Raw genomic sequence first — 18663 nt, forward strand, 5'->3', positions numbered from 1 at the left:
GATGAGCAGATTAAGCTGGGTTTTCTTCTGGAAATTTTGTCTTTTTTTGAACTCCTCTTTCCCCAGTCACCCACTGATCTTACCATTCTCATGTTTGGGTTCCCTAGGCATACTAAGGGGACAGTGACAACATGCTGCACCTACACTGTAGAAGGCAGTGCCTCAAAGAGATGCCCGATTCAAAGGAATAAACTGAACCAGTGAAATTTCAGGCATTTAGGCAGGAGCTTTATCAAATATCTCATACTCCTTTTAAACCACCACCACAGCATGCTTTTTGTTAAGCTGGCAATAAAATGTTAGTGTCTGAAGCTTGGCTTAGGGTTTACACTAGAGAAGGGTAAAAACTTTTTTTAGTCTGATAACATTAAAACCATTATTTATCTTTAACAAGAACCCTATGAAAAATGCCATCAATCAAAACCTGAGGCTAAGCATCACTGCAGTTTACAGCAAGCCTGTTATCTGCGGTGTCAAAATGAAAGGCTCCCTTCGCCAGGACAGCACATGCTAGGCAGGGGCATTTTCTTTGTGCTTAGGTGGTCTTTTGTATAAAGAGGTATACAAAGCAGTAAGATAGCATTTATACAGTGTAGAAGAACAGTACAATCTTATCTCCAGAAAATTCCTGATTTCATTCATTCACTAAACACTATGTCCATCACACAGCTTTTAAGAAAGGTTCAGTTACTAAGTTCTTTTCACACAGTATTTGGGACTGAAACCACCAGCAGGCCCCATGTCTCCCCTAGGGAGTAAGCTGTAATTAGTGGGGGTGAGTAAAGGATTCTGCAGTCGTTCCCCTCCCCGCCTCCCACCTTTTAATCGGCAGGGCCCTAGGATTTATTTGGAATGCTGTTTCCAGAGTTTGTTTGCAAGTTAGTTGCTTGAAACCTTGAAACAATTACTTAAATAGCAGTTAGGTTCCCAACAGGCCCCATGAGACTATTTATTCACCCATCATGCTAGTTATGGGCTGAATCCTGCCTCTTACCCTAACTCATATGTTAACGTGCTAACCCCCATAACCCTGGAATGTGACTGTATCTGGAGAGGTGATTTAAAGAGAAGATTAAGTTAAGATGAGGCTGTTAGAGTGGGTTCTATTCCAATCTAACTGGTGTCCTTGTGTAGAAGAAGAAATCTGGACACAACAGAGATACCAGGAATGCACGTGCACAGAGGAAAGGACACTTGAGGACACAGCAAGGAGGTGGCCATCTGCAAGTCAAGGAGAGAGACCCTAGGAGAAACCTTGATCTTGGACTTCTAGCTTTCGGGACTGTAAGAAAATAAATTTCTGTTGTTTAAGCCACCCAGCCTGTGGTACTGTTACGGCAGCTTTGAAAATGAATACAATATTGTCACAGAACCTACCACCATTCATAACATTTTATCTTTTGGAAGATGCTTCTGAGTTCTAGCTCTAGACATCAGAAATACATCTTTACTTGCCCAGTGTGCCCCGGTTCCATCTCTTCTACAGAGCATTGGAAGGAGTTCGGGAAGAAGCCTCATTTCTATGGCAGTGGCCCCCTCAGCAGGATGTTCTTATAAGGGGTGCAGGAGAACCTCTTAGAGGCTCGGGATAAGGAAGAGCAACAATAGTTACAATAGCAGCCCGTGGCTGCTGTGGGGGGGCTGGGCGATTTCAGCAGCAGGGACTCTGGCCTAGAGAATAACACAGGAAGGGAGGCTGTGGCAGTATTTCTCCCAACTCTCGTGACCAGCAGGGCTTTATGCTGTGGGGCACAGGAGAGTCAGGTGGGAACAGCAGTCCTGTCTTTGTGTACGTAAACTGAAGTCTGCTTATATTTCAGTATACCCTTTTGATTTCACACCTGGGAGGTCATGTCCCACTGGGAGAGGGGTGTGGTCCCATACCTTCTGCTTTTCTTAAGTTGACACAGGTTTCCCTAGAGAATTACTGTTGCACATGGCCACTGTTACGAGAGGAGCTTAGTGTTCAGGGGTGCTGGGCAGAAACATGGTGGAGAGCTCCCAGCATGCACCATAGTAGATCCTTCCTGTAAGAAATTTAAGTTACTTCTATTTTTAGACTGTCCCACCAAGCCTTTGTAGAGAATTAAACAGCTTGGAAGAAAACTAAGGACAACTTATTTCAAATGCTCTAACTAGACTGGAAAACTGTCAGTTCCCAAGTTTATAAGCTCCACTGGCTTTAAGTTTGCAGTTGTTACTCTGGTCATTTTTTTTTGGCATTTATAGGAATTAATTTTCTTCTTTGCTTAGTTGGGGGAGCATTATCTCTGGGAGTTGACACTGGAGAGAACAGACCCATGTTTAATGTACTGAATTGTAGTGATTGTCAAGACTCATTAAAATTTCAAGATGGTAAATAACCTCTCCTGCAGCTCTAGGGAACCAGGAGTGCTACCCGTCTTCAGCCATGGGAGTACTTTAGACACAAAGGAAAACATGCAAAGGGCAGCAAAAAAACCATTAAGATCTCTATAAATGCAAAACTCTGTAATTTAAAAATATTCCATATTCATATTTTAGAACTCTTAAAGAGTCCAGTGTAAGACCAAGCTAATAAAAACTATACTAAAAAATGGTTCTTGCATTCATTGCTGCAAAGCCAAGGGCACATGAGATCTGAATTCAGAGCAGGTGTTTTATGTTGTTTTATTTAGTGCCAGCAAGTTGGTAGACACCAGTAGTGAGGATCAAGGGCTGACCTATTCAAGAAGTGGAGGGAAAGACCTGTAGACAAAACAGAAACAGCAGAATGGCCCTTCTCTGAGACAAGTTAAGGGGGACAATGGTTGGAGGATCTTTCATATCAAAAGAGGTTTGGTATAGCTAGATCTCTTAATACTTTCTCTCCACAAACAAGATTATTCTACATGTAGCAGAGAGCATGTAGTTTTGCCCCTATTAAGGGTACACCACAGGCTGCTTCTCATTGGGAGTTTATTGCAATTAATGCTTAATATCTGTGTAATTTCAACCATGTGAAAGAGTTCCTCATCTCCTCTATTTTCACATTCTCATTTCCTCTTCCTTTACCCAGCTCAGCTTTAGGGGATTTCGTCAAGAAGTACGGTGGCAGCTTTGTGTCCTAGGGCCCAATTTAGCACCCTGTCAGCCCTGGTTCTTTCTTGTGGTGTCTGCCCAGCTCTTCCTATCTGCCTACGCCTTTTTTTTTTTTAACAAGCTTTTCTCTGCCAGATTTTCAACATGCAACTGGCAACATATTCTGCTCTTTGCATAAAAAGGTTAATGGCAGCTTTCAGAGGAAGGGGAAAGTGCAAGACTGTGTGAAAGCAGAGAGGAGAGAAAAAAAAATGAGTTACTCCACAGGGTTTTTCTTGTAAATTTGTTAAAACACACACACACACACCCACACACCCATTCTCAAGCCCAGGCCCAATACAGACACACATTTATCTCCATGGCTCTGCAGTTCTTTCTGCTGGATTGCTGGTCTTGCCTCTCTCAGCCTCTCACACTCTGCTGCTCTTAGTTTTTTTGACAAGAGTTCAACATCGGAGCCGAGGAAACGAGTTCAAACATTACAAAAAGAAGAAAACCAGATCAGAAACATTCAGGCTGGGAACCAGAACAAAGTTTGTTGCCCCACAAAGAACCATTCTTCTTTTTTCTTTCTATTTTCCCTCCCTGCTCCCCTTATCCCTTGCCCCCCAACAGCTCCTACGTCCACTTGGCTCACTCGTGTGGAACAGCAATCTGTACACACGCATCCGAGAGGAAGGTGGATGCCGTGCTGTGACTCGTGATGGATGCAGCCCCTGAGTGAGGGAGACGACTTTCAGGTTCCGTGCCCAGTACTGCCCCAGCCTTCACGCCCTCCGCTTCACCACCTTGAAAAGAGAGTGGTGCAAGCCAACGAGTGATGGATCAAAATCGAGAAAACAAATGGAAGAAGGAATCCAAAAAGAGGACAAGGTCTGGGCCAAGTTTTGGAACAATACTTCCCTGAAAATTAAAAATGGGACTGAGTGCTGGGAAAGGGAGTGGAATCCAAAGTTGCATGACCCACAGAGCAGGCTGGCTGATACAAGTTCATTCCAGTGGCGCTGGCCCTGACGGGAGGCTGGCATTCATGGTGGAAAAAAAGAATCTGTACTCTAGGGAGAAATTCCATTTTTAGCTTTTTAGCAGAATCTGCCCATCAGTTGAACTGCTTCAGAAAGTTCAAAAGGAGACTGGTAGTGGGGTATGATTTTTTCTGTTTTTGCTTTAAACTATCACTGAAGTACAGCAAAATCCACAGATCTTTAAATGTACAATTTGATGAATTTTGATAAGTAGTCTCAATATTTTTAAGCATCTTTTTTCCGAAGAGGATGAAAATCTGAACCTCATATTTACTGATATAAATTTTAATAACTTTTAAACTTATTTTCAAATTTCAAACTTATAAAATGTAAGTTGCAAGAATAATACAAAAAACTTATACCCTTCACCCAAACTGCTAACATTTTACTACCTTTGCCTTACGATTCCTCTCTCTCTTGATACATGGATATAGGTGTGTGTATGTATACAAGTCTATCTATCTAATTTGTATCTATATCTATAAAACTCTAAGTGTTCCCTCATTGTTAAATTCAGGTTGCATACTGTTTGGCAGGAATAGCCACTTGTACTCTGCAGTGCGTGCTATCAGGATGTTCACAGCATACAATGTTGGTTTGTCCTACTACTGGTGATGTTAACATTAGTCACTTGGTTTAGATGGTGTCTCCCAGGTTTTTCCAATGTAAATTAACTAAAAGAATTTTGTGCTAAATAATTTTTTGTGAGGGGATCCTTTCAGACTGTGGAAATGTCCTGTACCTCAACAAACTTTTACCCCCTGGTTTTCATACTCATTGATAATTCTTGCCCAAATCAGTTACCACTATGACAAATGTTAAATAGTGATTCTCTAATTCCATCATTCCTTCTATATTTATTAGCTGGCATTCTACTATAGAACATAGCTTTCCTTTCCTCCCCATTTATTTGTTTATTAATTTACTTCTTTATATCAGTATAGATTCACATATTTCTATTTTATTTCTATTCTATTTCAATGGGCTATAATCTGTTGCTATCATTATTTCTTTTGCTCCTCAAGATTTTGTCATTGGGAACCCCTGTGTCCTTCTGACATATCTTCAACATTCTTGGAACACTTTCTTACTTTCTGGTATAATAAGATGTTCTGGATTTATGTTGAACTTTGCCACACATAGCCCTAGACTCAGCCACATCTCCTGGAGCCCTGGTTGTTGTTTTTTTGGTGGAGAAAAGCATCTAGAAATGAAGATTTGGGTGCCTAGGTGAGCGCCTATTTATTTATTGGTGTATCACTGCTTCAAGGTCCTCTCAGTAGAAAAGGCTAGGAAATGTGTGTGTGTGTGTGTGTATACATACATACATACATATGTAGGTGAACATACACACACAGAGAAATCTAAATCAGTCAACCAATCAATCGATAATCAATCAAACTATCAATCTCTTAATAACCATGAACCCATATCAATAACTCCAACAACAATCCAGCATCACAGGGTTTGCCTTTACCTTCCTATATTTATTACCGCCTTCTCCTATATAGGTGACAAATCTGAGATGCTCCCATTATTCTCAATACATTCACTCATTTGCTCAATCTCCTTGCATGTAACCAATCTCCCAACCATGTGTGCTGCCATCTTTGGTCCTGGCCTACTAATTCCACCACACCAGCTGAATCCTCAGTCCTGGCCATGCCAAAAATGCTGGCAATGTGGGCTGAATCCTTGGGCCATGCTCATTTAACACATCAGATGGGTTGGCAGAATCCTTGGTTCCACCAAATATATAGGTTCCAATCCTTGGATTAAGCTCTAGGCCAAATATTCAAGCAATGCCTTAGCCTTTGTCCTGCTGGTCCTCTCAGCTACATCAGCTGAAGCCTTGGCCCTAGCCCCATTGACCATACCAGCTGATTCTTCAGTCACAATGAAGGGGAAGGGGTAGACTGGTTGACTGTATTTAAGAGGAACAAATACCTACATTCTGGTATTTGTAGGAACTAAGTCCTTAAACCTATATAACATATAAAACTTTTTGATAGAACTACTAATATTTCGGGTGTACTGCCTAAATACTTTCCAAAGAGTTGAAATGTATTACTTATATTAAATAACACATTAGATACCTGAGTACTTGGGCAGCAATATTTAGGGTCTCCTATAAAATGGTTTTTATTGAAATAAACTTTGGCATTATGATATTGTTAAGATGTTAAAGAAAAAAATAGGCCTATGGGAAGTCACTGTTGTTTATAATGAAAGGATGTTGAAGATGTTGCTTATAATTTGATTCTTGATAATGACCCATGGGGAAGAAATTTCTTTCATGATCATTTCAATACATGCAGAAAAAGCATCTGGAGAAATAGAACATCTCTTCATGATAAAAACACTTAACAAATCGGTACAGAAGGAACTTACTGCAACACACTAAAGGTCATATAAGAAACACCCACAGCCAACACCATATTCAATGATGAAAGGTTGAAAGCTTTTCCTCTAAGATCAGGAATAAGACAAGGGTGCCCACTCTTACCACTCTTATCAACATAGTATTGGAAGTCCTAGCCAGAGCAATCAGGCAGAAAAAGGAAATAAAAAGCCTCCAAATAGAAAAGTAAAAAGTAAAATTGTCTTTGTTTGCAGATAATATGGTCTTATATATAGAAAATCCTGAAGACTCCACCAAAAACTGCTAGAACTAATCAATGAATTCAGTAAAGTGCAGGATACAAAATCAACATATAGAAAACAGTTGTGTTTCTATACACTGCAACAAAACATCTGAAAAAGATATAAAGAAAACAATCCCATTCACAATAACATCAAAAACAAAATATTTAAGGAAATGAAAGGTCTGTACACTGGAAACAAAACTTTGGTGGAAGAAACTGAAGAAGATACAAACAAGTGGAAAGATATTCCATGTCCATGGATTGGAAGAATAAAATGTCCATATTACCCAAAGCCACCTATAGATTCAAGGCAATCCCTATCAAAATCCCAATGGCATTTTTTTATAGAAATAGAAAAAAATCCTCAAATTTGCATGGAGACACGAAAGACCCCAAATAGCCAAAGCAATCCTGAAAAAAGACAACAAAGCCTGAGGCATCATAGTCCTGATTTTAAACTATTTCACATAGCTACAGTAATCAAAACACAATGACACTGACATAAAAATAGACCCACAGACCGATGGAACAGAACTGAGAGCTCAGAAATTATCCTCTGCATGTATGATCAACTAATATTTGACACACAAATCACAAACACCCAATGGGGAAAGGAGAGTCTCTTTAATAAATGGTGTTGAGAAAATTGAAAGAATGCAGAAGAACTGAAATTGGACCCCAATCTTACACCACACACAAAAATGAAGTTAAAAACAGATTAAAGACTTAAATGTAAGACCCAAAACTAAAATTCCTAGAAGAAAACATAAGGAAATAACTCCTTAACATCAGCCTTGGTGATAATTTCTGGATATGACAGCAAAAGCACAAACAACAAAAAACAAAAACAAATAAACATGACCACAGGAAACTAAAAAGGGAGCCAAACAATCCAATTAAAAAATGGGCAGAAAACCTGAATAGACACTTCTCCAAAGAGGACATACATATGGCCAAGAGACATATGAAAAAATGCTCAACATCACTAATCATCAGAGAGATGCAAATTAAAATCACAATGAGATATCACCTCACACCAGCCAGAATGGTTACCATCAATAGATCAACAAACAATTGCTAGCAAGGATGTGGAGAAAAGGGAACCCTAGTACACTGCTGGTAGGAATGCACACTGATGCAGCCACTATGGAAAACAGTGTGGTTTTTCCTCAAAAAATTAAAAAGTGGAACTGCCTTTTGATCCAGTGATCCCACTTCCAGGAATATACCCTAAGAATCCCAAAACACCAATTAGAAAGAATACATGCAGCACCCTTATGTTCATAACAGCATTATTTACAATAGCTAAACTCTGGAAACAGTACCCATTAGTAGATGAGTGGATAAAAACTGTGGTACAGCCTGGCCGGTGTGGCTCAGTGGTTGAGCATCAACCTATGATCCAGGAGATCGAGGTTCCATTCCTGGGCAGGGCACATGCCCCGGGTTGCAGGCTCGAGCCCCAGTGGGCAGGAGGAAGTTGATCAATGACTCTCTCATCATTGATGTTTCTCTCTCTCTCTCCCTTCCTCTCTCTGAAATCGATAATTAAAGAAAAAGAAAAAAAAAAGCTATGGTACATTCACATGATGGAATACTATGCAGCTGTAAAAAAGAAGGCTCTATTACCCTTTGAGACAGCATGGAGAGACCTGGGGATTATTATGCTAAGTGAGATAAGCCAGTCAGAGAAAGACAAATATCACATGATCTCACTCATATGTGGAATCTAATGAACAAAATAAACTGCTGAATAAAATAGATCCAGAGACAGGGAAACAAGGAACAGACTGACGTATCTCAGAGGGGGGTGGGGGAGTGGAGAGAGATTAACCAAAGAACTTATATGCATATATGCATTGCCCATGGACACACACAACAGGGTGGTGATGGCCTGGAGTAGGGTGGGAACTGGGTGGAGGGGGGTAATGGGGGAAAAAAAGAGGGACATCTATAACATTCTCAACAATAAAGATTTTAAAAAAATGAAACAATCAACAAAATGAAAAGGCAACCAATGGAATGGAAGAAAATGTTTGCAAATTATATATCTAATAACTGGTTAATATCTAAATATATAAAGAACTCATATAAGTCAATACTTAAAAACAATCGATTAGAAAATGTGCAGAGGAACTGAATACAGTTTTCCAAAGAAGACATACAGATGGCCAACAGGTACATGAAAAGGTGCCTGACATCACTAATCACCAGGGAAATGTAAATCAAAACCACAATGAGATACCAGTTCATACTTCTCATACCTGTTAGAGCAGCTACTGTCAAAAAGACGAGAAAATAAGTGTTGAAGACAAAAGGGAACCCTTGCTTGTACACTGTTGGTGAGAATGTAAATTGGTATAGCCACTATGGGAACAGTATGGAGGTTCTTAAAATAATTAAAAATAGAACTACCATATGACCTAGCAATTACACTTCTGGGTATTTATCCAAAGGAAATGAAACCAGGATCTGGTAAAGATACCTGCACTTCCATGTTCATTGCAGCATTATTCACAGTAGCCATGATAAGGAAACCGCCTAAGTGTCTGTCAATGATGAACAGATTAAGAAGATGTGGTATGTATGTACACAGTGGAATATTATTCAGCCAAGAGAAAGGACAAAATCCCACTCTTTGTGACAACTTGGATGAACAATGAGGACATTTTGCTAAGTGAAATAAGTCAGACTGATACTGTATGATATTGACTTATATATGAAAAAAAAAAAAGGCCTAACTCAGAGAAACAGAGAATACTCTACATGGTGGTTACCAGGAGCTGGGGTCTGGGGTATTGGGGAAATAAGGAGATATTGGTCAAATGGTATAAACTTCCAGTTATAAGATTAACAAGTTCTAAAGATCTAACATATAGGATAGTGATTACAGCTAATAATACTGTACCATATATTTGATTGTTGCTAAGAGAGTATCTTAAATGTTCTCACCATAAAAAAGAAATGGTAATTATGTAATGGAATGGAAAGGGAATGTTAGATAATGTATGAAAATAATCATTTTATAATATATAAATGCATCAAATCATCATGTTGTATGTTAAACCTACACAATGTTGTATGTTAATTATATCTCAATAAAGTTGGAAAACAATTTCTTTCAGGTCTCAGAACTAGAAATAATCATGTTTTTGCTGAAGTATTGGTTTGTTTTAATCTTGTAGGGTACTACAAATTGCACAGCTAATCAAATTTCTCTCTTGACAGTGCCTGAGAGCTCACTCCTGGATTCATCTTGATTTTTTCTAACCTCCGTTTCCCTTGATTATTAAAATCACTGAGTTGGAAATGCAGAAGGGAGGAGAGTGCTTTAAAAGATTCTGATATCCTTTATCTGGAGAAGCGTGCTCCAGAACCGCTCACTCAATGTGGAGTACTGTAAGTTTTAGAACTGAGTTTCTTATTATTCATTCCATCATTCTGGATCGCACTTCCCTTTAACCTTAAAGCTGAATGAATATAATATAGTGAATATAACTTCTAATTTTATATAAGAAGTAAAAATATGTAATGTGAACTAGAAAAAAATAGTTTCAAAGAGGTAAAATAATGGCTGTTCTTTCATGTATTCAAGACATTTAAAAACAAGCTATCCTTGGCCATCAAGTACCTCACATATGACGTGGTCCAAATTTATTTAGTTGTTGGAAGTTTTTTTTAAATTTCATTTTTCAATTACAGTTGACATTCAATATTATTTTATATTAGTTTTGAGTGTACAGCAGAGTGGTTAGATAATCATATGCGTTACAAAGTGTTCCCCCAGTATTTCCAGTACCCACCTGGCACCATACATAGTTATCACAATACTATTAACTATATTCCTCTTTCAAGAAGAAAGAAATCAAAATTTCTACAGCAACATGCTAAATTTGAGAGGTAGGCCTTATCTTTTCACATCAAACAATAAGGTGGATGACTAATTGAGCTGTTAAATGTCTATTATTAGGCAACAGCACACCATGGGGAAGTAAGCACAGCTCTTAGATTCAGGTTTGCATTTCTGGACCTGTGAGTTTTCACTGTTATCTTTAACATCACACCACGGGGGGTTTTGAGTTAAACACAATTTTCCTTCACGTTTTATGAGTAACAAATGTTTAACAAATAGGAACTATTTGGCTGAAAAACAGTGCACAGCTTCAAAATTCTGTGAAGAGGTTTAGTAAATTTACAACACAAACTAGAAGCAAAAGGCATTTAGAATTCATGTTTTAAAAACTTCTATTTCTCTTTCTATTTCTAAGTGTGTGTTCAATTTTTTTTCCTTCCACTTTCCATGCCTGTTCTCCATCCCTATCTTCGTCCTGTTTTCTCTTTATAGGCAACAGTGAACAGCAAATACAGTGGGGGGCAGGGGGCGACTTAAACTAATCAATCTAATGGTTCTTTTCTTAAAGACGTGGTATGCTGCAACCCACAGTTCCCTAGAAACAAGTGAAGATACATGCTACTGACTTGTCAGAGACCCCTCATCCAAATATCCTTAACTTAGACTTTCCTTCAGTGGCCACAATTGTCAGCGGCCATCGCTTCTACGAAACAGCGTGCAGCATGTGAATAGACTGTCCTTTATCTTCTTCCTTCAAATCAGCCTTCCTGATACTTGAGCAAGTTACACTGAGGGAAGAATAAAGGAGCACTTCCTTCAAATGGTAATTCCTAATATCGAAAGAAGTAACCACTCTAAGAACCGTGACAGTGAGCACTGAATTCCCCAAGGTAGCTCCTACTGCATCGACCTAAGTAGCTGCTGAATTCTGATGGGGTCTTATCAAAGTTCAAGTGACTTACCTGTTCCTGGGTCATCTTCTGCAGCTCATTCTCCCAAGTTGCCTGGTCATCATCCAAGTTATAGGAAGCTGGTGGAGTGAGCCCACGAAGGATCAGGGGGTCTCGGTCATGGCAGAGGGCTGTCAGGTGTCCAATATACAATTTTAGTTTGCTTCTATTTTGGTCAAGTTCTAAGAGGGACTGGATGATCTGAGGTGGAAAAAAAAAATGGGGAAAGTTAAGGTCAATCTGAAATGAGAAGTTCAAATATCTTTATGCCTCCCAAGTCAGAGAAAACTGAACAAATCACTATTGAAATCTTGAGGATTATAAAAAGAAACAGTTCCACATACCTGCACATTTACAGTGTCACCCAACCACCATTCTGAGAGATGGGTAGGGGATGTTGGCTCAGTGTATCAATACAAGACCGAGAGGTCCATACTTTGGTGAAGCACAGGACTGACTTGTTTTTACAGAGATGACATTGCTGATAAAGACTCTAGTTACCTCACAATTTCTCTTCCATTCATTTATGAGTAGGTTACAAAAAACTGCTAGTGAAATTTGCTCATCTGAAAGCCTGGACTACATGTACTTCATGTGTTCCTCTACCTCCCAGAATGGAAGAAAAATGCTGCCTCTGGAGAAGGTGCATGTTTTCCTTGGCCAAGAGATGTGATGAGTGAACTCATTACCAATCTTCCTCATACTGGCTTAAGCTCCCCTCATTCATTTCACAGAGGCTATCTGATATTCTTTTTAAACAGTGATGGATAAATCCTTATATAACACCAAATACCTGACTTATAGCCAAGGACTCTGAAATTCTCTCAGTTGTAACATTGGTTCTATGTTTATCTTGAATAATAGTCCCCCCCCCCCGCCCTCTTTCTCATATTCTCTTTGCTCTGGATGAACAACTATCCCTTTGACTCCCTTTGGAAGCACATTAAATGACAGATGGCTTCTGCCCCAGAATTTCATTTAACAGCTCTCATGACAATACTATGGTCAGGTACTTGGTAGCTGGGCAAAGCCTGGGGTGTTTAGGAACAGTTGGGCCAGATCTCACAGCTCAGAACAACGGAAATGTTAGAGCAGCATCTGCTTGATACACAGCAGCTGTGAGAGCTGCAAAACACAGCCAAAATGCTGGCAATTCTCAAAATGTTCCCAGGGCTTACAAGGCAGAGGTCTGCACCTGTTGCGTATCACTGGGCTGGCATTTTTCATTAACAGGACACCTCTGACCCACCTAATGAATAAGGAGCTCAAAAATCTTCAAGGCAACAGAAACAAGGCCTGGTATTACTTTCAACAGTGACACTGATTTCTCCCTGGCCCCCTCAGAGGAGCGCTCCTGCTGCTTTCCTAAGAGTTTTAAAAATAATGTTATGTATTTTTTATAAGATCAATACATATATTTTACTCTGAAAAATATGGGGAAAAACTATAAAAGAAATAATAAAATAGCCTATAGGTATCCATCAAGAATACAACCTGAGGACTTCTGGTCAAGACGGGCATAGGTAAACACGGTACTAGCCTCCTCTCACAACATCATCAAAATTACAACTAAACTACAGAACAACTGTCACTCAGAACCACCTAAAATCTGTCTGAATGGAAGTCCTACAGCTGGGGAATTAAAGAAGAGGCCACATGGAGACTGGTAGGAGGAGTGGAGATGTGGAATGCACCGGTCCCACACCTACATGTGGCAGGTAAAAATCGGCAGGGAGAGATGTTTCAGTACAGAGGTCCCAAGAGGAGCAAGGGGTCCCAGCCCCACACCAGGCCCCCCCGCCCAGGGTTCTGATGCCAGGAAGAGAAGTCTCCATAACTTCTGGCTGTAAAAACCAGCAGAAACTGAGGCTGAAGGAGACAGAGGGCTGCTGGAGTCCCAGGCAGTTCCTCTTAATGGGACCATGCATGGACTTACTTGGACTCAATCCGTCTGAGATCCAGTGCTGGGGCAGCATTTTGAAAGGCACTAGGGACATACAGGGAGGAACTGAAGTGTCTAGCATCAAGGTGAGAGCTGGGGTGGGGACAGCTTTCTCTGAGACAAAAGTACTGGCAGAGGCTATTGTTCCTTCAATGAGCCCTCCCCTCACAGAACTGGCAGGCTGGCATCATATCTGAGTCTCCATCAACCTGGCTCACACTGTTTGCTCTGCCCTGGTGATTCCCTAAGACCCTGCCCCACTCACCTTTCAGGCCCACCCAAGCTATTTACAGGGGCTTTTTGACAGGAATAGCCTGTCTTGGCTTATGCTTCAGATTTTCCTAAAATCTCTCAAACAAGCAGCATCTGGCCTCAGCGTGCCCTGTACCTCTCACTAAGTGGCCCCAGGCCTGGCATTGGCAGCAGCAGCCTTGGTTCATAGCTTGGCCTCTCTTGGGTACCTCCAAGCCTGGCACAAGTAGCAGCCATCTGCGGATCCCTTTGTAGCTCATGTCAGGTGGCTCTGGGCAGAACACAGGTGGCAGCTGACCTTGGTCTGCACCTCCCAGGAGGCCCCAGAGCCTGCACACTCAGTGGACAGCTTCAGACCATGTTGAAACACCATCACCCAACCATCTCCACAAACGACACACTCAAGGGGTGGACTCAGCAGGCAGCAGAGCCCCATAAAGTAAGTCCTGCTCTGTGGGGACGAGCTGATTCTCCACAGTGGTCAGAGGTGGGTGGTTGGAGCTAGTCTCTGCAGCTGATAGGCCTGGGGGTAAAACAAAATGTCAACAGCAATCAGGGCTCAACTAAACCAAGAGACTGTACACACCTTGAGGGCCCAGGAAGGCTGTGCCACCAGACCCTACAGAACACCAATTACATAAGGCCACTCTACCAAGCCCAAGAGATATTCAAGCTCTACCTAATACACGGAAACAAACACAAGGAAGCTGCCAAAATAAGACAAAGCAACATGTCCCAAATGAAAGAAGAGAACAAAACTCTAGACAAAGAACTAAACAAAATGGAGATAAGCAATGTACTAGATGCAGAGTTCAAAACACTGGTTATATGGATGCTCAATAAACTTAGTGAGAACGTCAAAAGCATAAAAAAAGACCAGTCATAAATGAAGGATACACTGGCTGAAATAAAGAATAATTTACAGGGAATCAACAGTAGAGTAGGTGAAGCTGAGAACTGAATCGGCGATTTGGAATATAAAGAAGCAAAAAACACCCAATCAGAACTGCAAAAAAGAAAAAAGAATACAGAAAATGAGGATAGTGTAAGGAGTCTCTGGGTCAACTTTGAGTGTACCACTATTTGCATCATGGATGTGCAAGAAGGAGAAGAGAGAGAGAGCAAGAAACTGAAAACCTATTTGAAAAATAATGACAGGAAACTTCCCTAATTTGGTGAAGGAAATAGACATACAAGTCCAGGAAGCACAGAGAGTCCCAAACAAGATAAACTCAAAGAGGCCCACACCAAGATACATAATAATTAAAATGCCAAAAGGTTAAACACAAAGAGAGGATCTTAAAAGCAGCAAAAGAAAAACAGTTAGTTACCTACAAGGAAGCTCCCATAAGATTGTCAACTGATCTCTCAACAGAAACTTTGTAGGCCAGAAGGAATTGGCAAGAAATATTCAAAGTGATGAAAAGCAAGGGCCTACATCCAAGGTTACTCTTCCCAGCAAAGCTATCATTTACAATTGAAGGACAGATAAAGAGCTTCCCAGACAAGAAAAAGCTAAAGGAGTTCACCACCATCAAACAAGTATTATATGAAATGTTAAAAAGTCTTTTTTAAGAAAAAAAATAAAATTAAAATATAAATAATAAAATGGCAATAAATACATATCTATCAACAAGTGACTCTAAAAAACAAAATAAACGAACAAGCAGAACGACAACAAAAATACCAACTGAAACATTTTAGAAATTTTCTTCCAAGTTTTAAAATATCTTATATTAATCAACTTTTTTTTTTTCAATCCTCAACCGAGGATATTTTTCTACTGACTTTTAGAGAGTGAGGAAGGTAGGAAGAATGGGGAGAGAAAGTAACATGGATAGGAGAGAGACATGGTTGCCCGCCACACATGTCCTGACCAGGGCCGGGGATCCAGCCCACAACCAAGGCGCATGCCCTTGACCAGGAATAGAACCTGTGACCCTTTGGTCCACGGGCCAATGCTCCAACCACTGAGCTAAAACGGCCAGGGCTATTAATCAGCTTTTAATAGTATCAGACTTCACATGTGCCTGATATACTGCTTATCATTTAATGTTATATTGTGAGTACTATTCACAATGTTGCATTATTACTGGGAATCATGATTTTTAATGGTTGCTTTATAAATATACCACATTTTGTTTGTTTCTAATACTATTTCCTTGACAATTAAAAGAGAGAAGAGCCAGGCTTAGTGGCTAAAACAATCTCTAGCTTATTAAACAAATCAGAGTTCAGAGTTTAGGCCCACATAATATAATACAATATAGAAATTAGAGTCTAGCTAGACAAACCTGAGAAAATGAATTAATTTAGCATTATTTTTATTTCTTAATCTCTCTCACATACACACAATTCTTTAAGAATAAAGGTTAAACACTTAGTTGCTGGTGTGAAAGGCTTTTGGGCTCTATAAGAGGCCCCCAATGAGCAGGCTCACAGCACCAGTTCTGTGCTGGCATTTCCTACCTATGCTATGATAGGCATATCAACACTGCCAGTCACCAAAGGAAGAGACTGGTTTAATAAAGCTGAGGATTTGGAGAGTGGGAAATGGAATGGTTTTTTTACAAACAACATCGCTATCTCAAAAAAACTATTTTATTTTTGGCAACAAAAGCATATACTGTAGAAAATTCAGAAAGAATTCCCAAGTTAATCTTTAAAGGCAATATTCTTTTAAATGCATGTACACTTTGCATTTCAATAACTAGACTGTCTAGTCATGGTTCTACTACCACATCCTTCAAGACTCTAAGCAATGCAGCCCTATTTTAATTTCCTTTTTTTCCCTTTTTTTAGCTCAGACTTCTATATCTTCTTTCATAGAAATGGAATGATAAAATCACTTTTGGGATCTCCACTGGCTTTGTGTAACTTATCCCTCCCTTCCTCCCTCCCTCTTCGTGTGTGTGTGTGTGTGTGTGTGTGTGTGTGTGTGTGTGATTGCCATCACATCTGAGCTGCAAGGCTAAAACAATGAGTCATCTTAGGTAATTACTGTTTGGATTGGAAAACTGGCATAAAAAGGTATGGCCACTGAAGGAAGGGGACAATGTGATAAATGGTAATAATCTAAACATCAAATTCTCATAGTAAAATGGAAAGACAAGCTTACTACTCCATGACTGGGGATGAAAAAATTGATGTTTTAGGTCCCTGTTCTTAATCAGAGATGAATTTCAAGCTGATTTAAATGCACTTCATGCTGTAGTGCTAACTGTTTAGAAAACATGATAGTATTTTGCACTCTAATTTTTCAAAGTCCAACTGAAAAGTTGAAAAATGATGAATTAAAATTTCCCCCCGGGATAAAAATTCATTCCATGCCATGACCAAGATGTCTGTTTAAAAAACAAACATGAGAAGCTATAGAGCTTATTATGCGAGAGTACATGAAATTGCCCAACTAACATAGTTCCTAAATCTATCCTTAAAAAAAAATCTTCTCTCTGAGAGGCCACATTTAACCATGTCAATCATGTGGGAAATGCCCTTATCTCTTCCCCTACCCCCAATCTAACTCTGGTAGGCCACTTAGAAAAGAAATTGCATTTCCCACAAGGTAGAACTGCCACTGCCTAATCTCAAGAGGGAAGAGGGACACTTGCCAAGGACAAAGAGGATGCCTTACAGGACCCGTAAGTTATGTCTTTTGTCCACATACAACTTTAGTACATTGGCAAGGAGTCCTACTCAAAACCATCAGAAATATGCTCAGGCCACATTAGTTCTATAGCTTTGCAGAACTATAGTTCTTTATCTTTTTTGGCAAAAAGAAGTTAAAAAATGAACTTGTTAACATAACCTTTGCTTGTATCAAATATAATGCCAAAAGAGCCATATTCCCCCAATCCTACATTTACCAAGTTGTTAAGGAAAATAACTTAAATTATAAAAAGGGATGGGAGATTTTTTGGTTGACGTACTGAGCACTTTGTTTTTTCTTGCAAGGATTTATCTGCTTACGTATTAGATCCTCAGTTGGCTTCAGAGGTTAGTATTGGATGACATCTAGTTAGAGGACAGTGGTCTTCGCAGAGTGTTTATTTTGACCTCCCTTTCTCTTGAGGAGGGTTAGACGGCTAATGGCTTTTGAAGACAGATGAGCTGTTCCTGTGTTTGATACAGACTTAACTGAAAATTCTAAGTACTCCATGTATGTAACCCATTCATCTATGAGATCTGAATACACTTTCTTAGCACAATTGGCTTTCCAATACCGGGATGGAATGTACAGAGCCAAAGGCCCCTAATAAGTTAATTATATGGCCCATTCTACTGTTTCTGTGTCACTTACTCTAAGTATAGGTTAGTTGGCTGCTACACATTCTAAGAACTCACTTTGAGAGGAATGGGATATCTGCATCATGAAGACTGGACAAGTAGGTGATGATTACTTGGGACTTAAGGTATTTGTCCTTGGGGTACTTAACATTTTGTTGTTTGAAAGACACTACTTTTTTAAAAGCGAATTTTTATTGATCATTTACTGTGCTCCTGGCAAATTATTTTAATATTTCCTCTGATTTTTCTGTGGCTAGTGCACTACCCTTAATTGGCTACAAAATCTTTTTGTTGTTCTATCTGCAGAAGTCTGCAGAGGCAGGCTAACCTGTCCATATATTAACTGTATAAATGCTAGTGGTAGTTTTGATTTCTCATTTCTCGTAGGTACATCAAGAAAGTCCCAGAACAACTAACATATTTACTTTCCAGAGACATTATTCCCTTAATGGAATTCTTGTCCAGAGGCCCCGCAGAGAGTTCAAGTCTGAAAAGTGAAAATGGGAATAAAATTCATCATCCCAGTCTCAAAGTCCTTTTTCCCCTTAATAACTAAGTTTATCTTTTTGGTCAATAACGTAGTTCAGGATCAGGAAGATGAAGGACAGTGTTAAGTCTCTTCACAAAGGTTTGGAGCTTTGTGCTACAT

At 39.7% G+C, this 18663-nt stretch overlaps 1 protein-coding gene across 6 annotated transcripts in view; it reads right to left on the reverse strand.

The window, feature by feature from the left end:
- ERC1 (ELKS/RAB6-interacting/CAST family member 1) overlaps positions 1 to 18663 on the reverse strand; it is a 426664-nt gene that overhangs the window by 29862 nt on the left and 378139 nt on the right. For all 6 annotated transcript variants that reach the window (XM_081130861.1, XM_081130858.1, XM_081130859.1 and 3 more), the window contains one exon: positions 11546 to 11734. In XM_081130861.1, the coding sequence (XP_080986987.1) occupies positions 11546 to 11734 (189 nt within the window). The remainder of the gene's footprint in view (positions 1 to 11545; positions 11735 to 18663) is intronic.

Source organism: Miniopterus schreibersii (genome assembly GCF_964146895.1).
Source record: "Miniopterus schreibersii genome assembly, chromosome: 2".
NCBI classification, from domain to species: domain Eukaryota; kingdom Metazoa; phylum Chordata; class Mammalia; order Chiroptera; family Miniopteridae; genus Miniopterus; species Miniopterus schreibersii.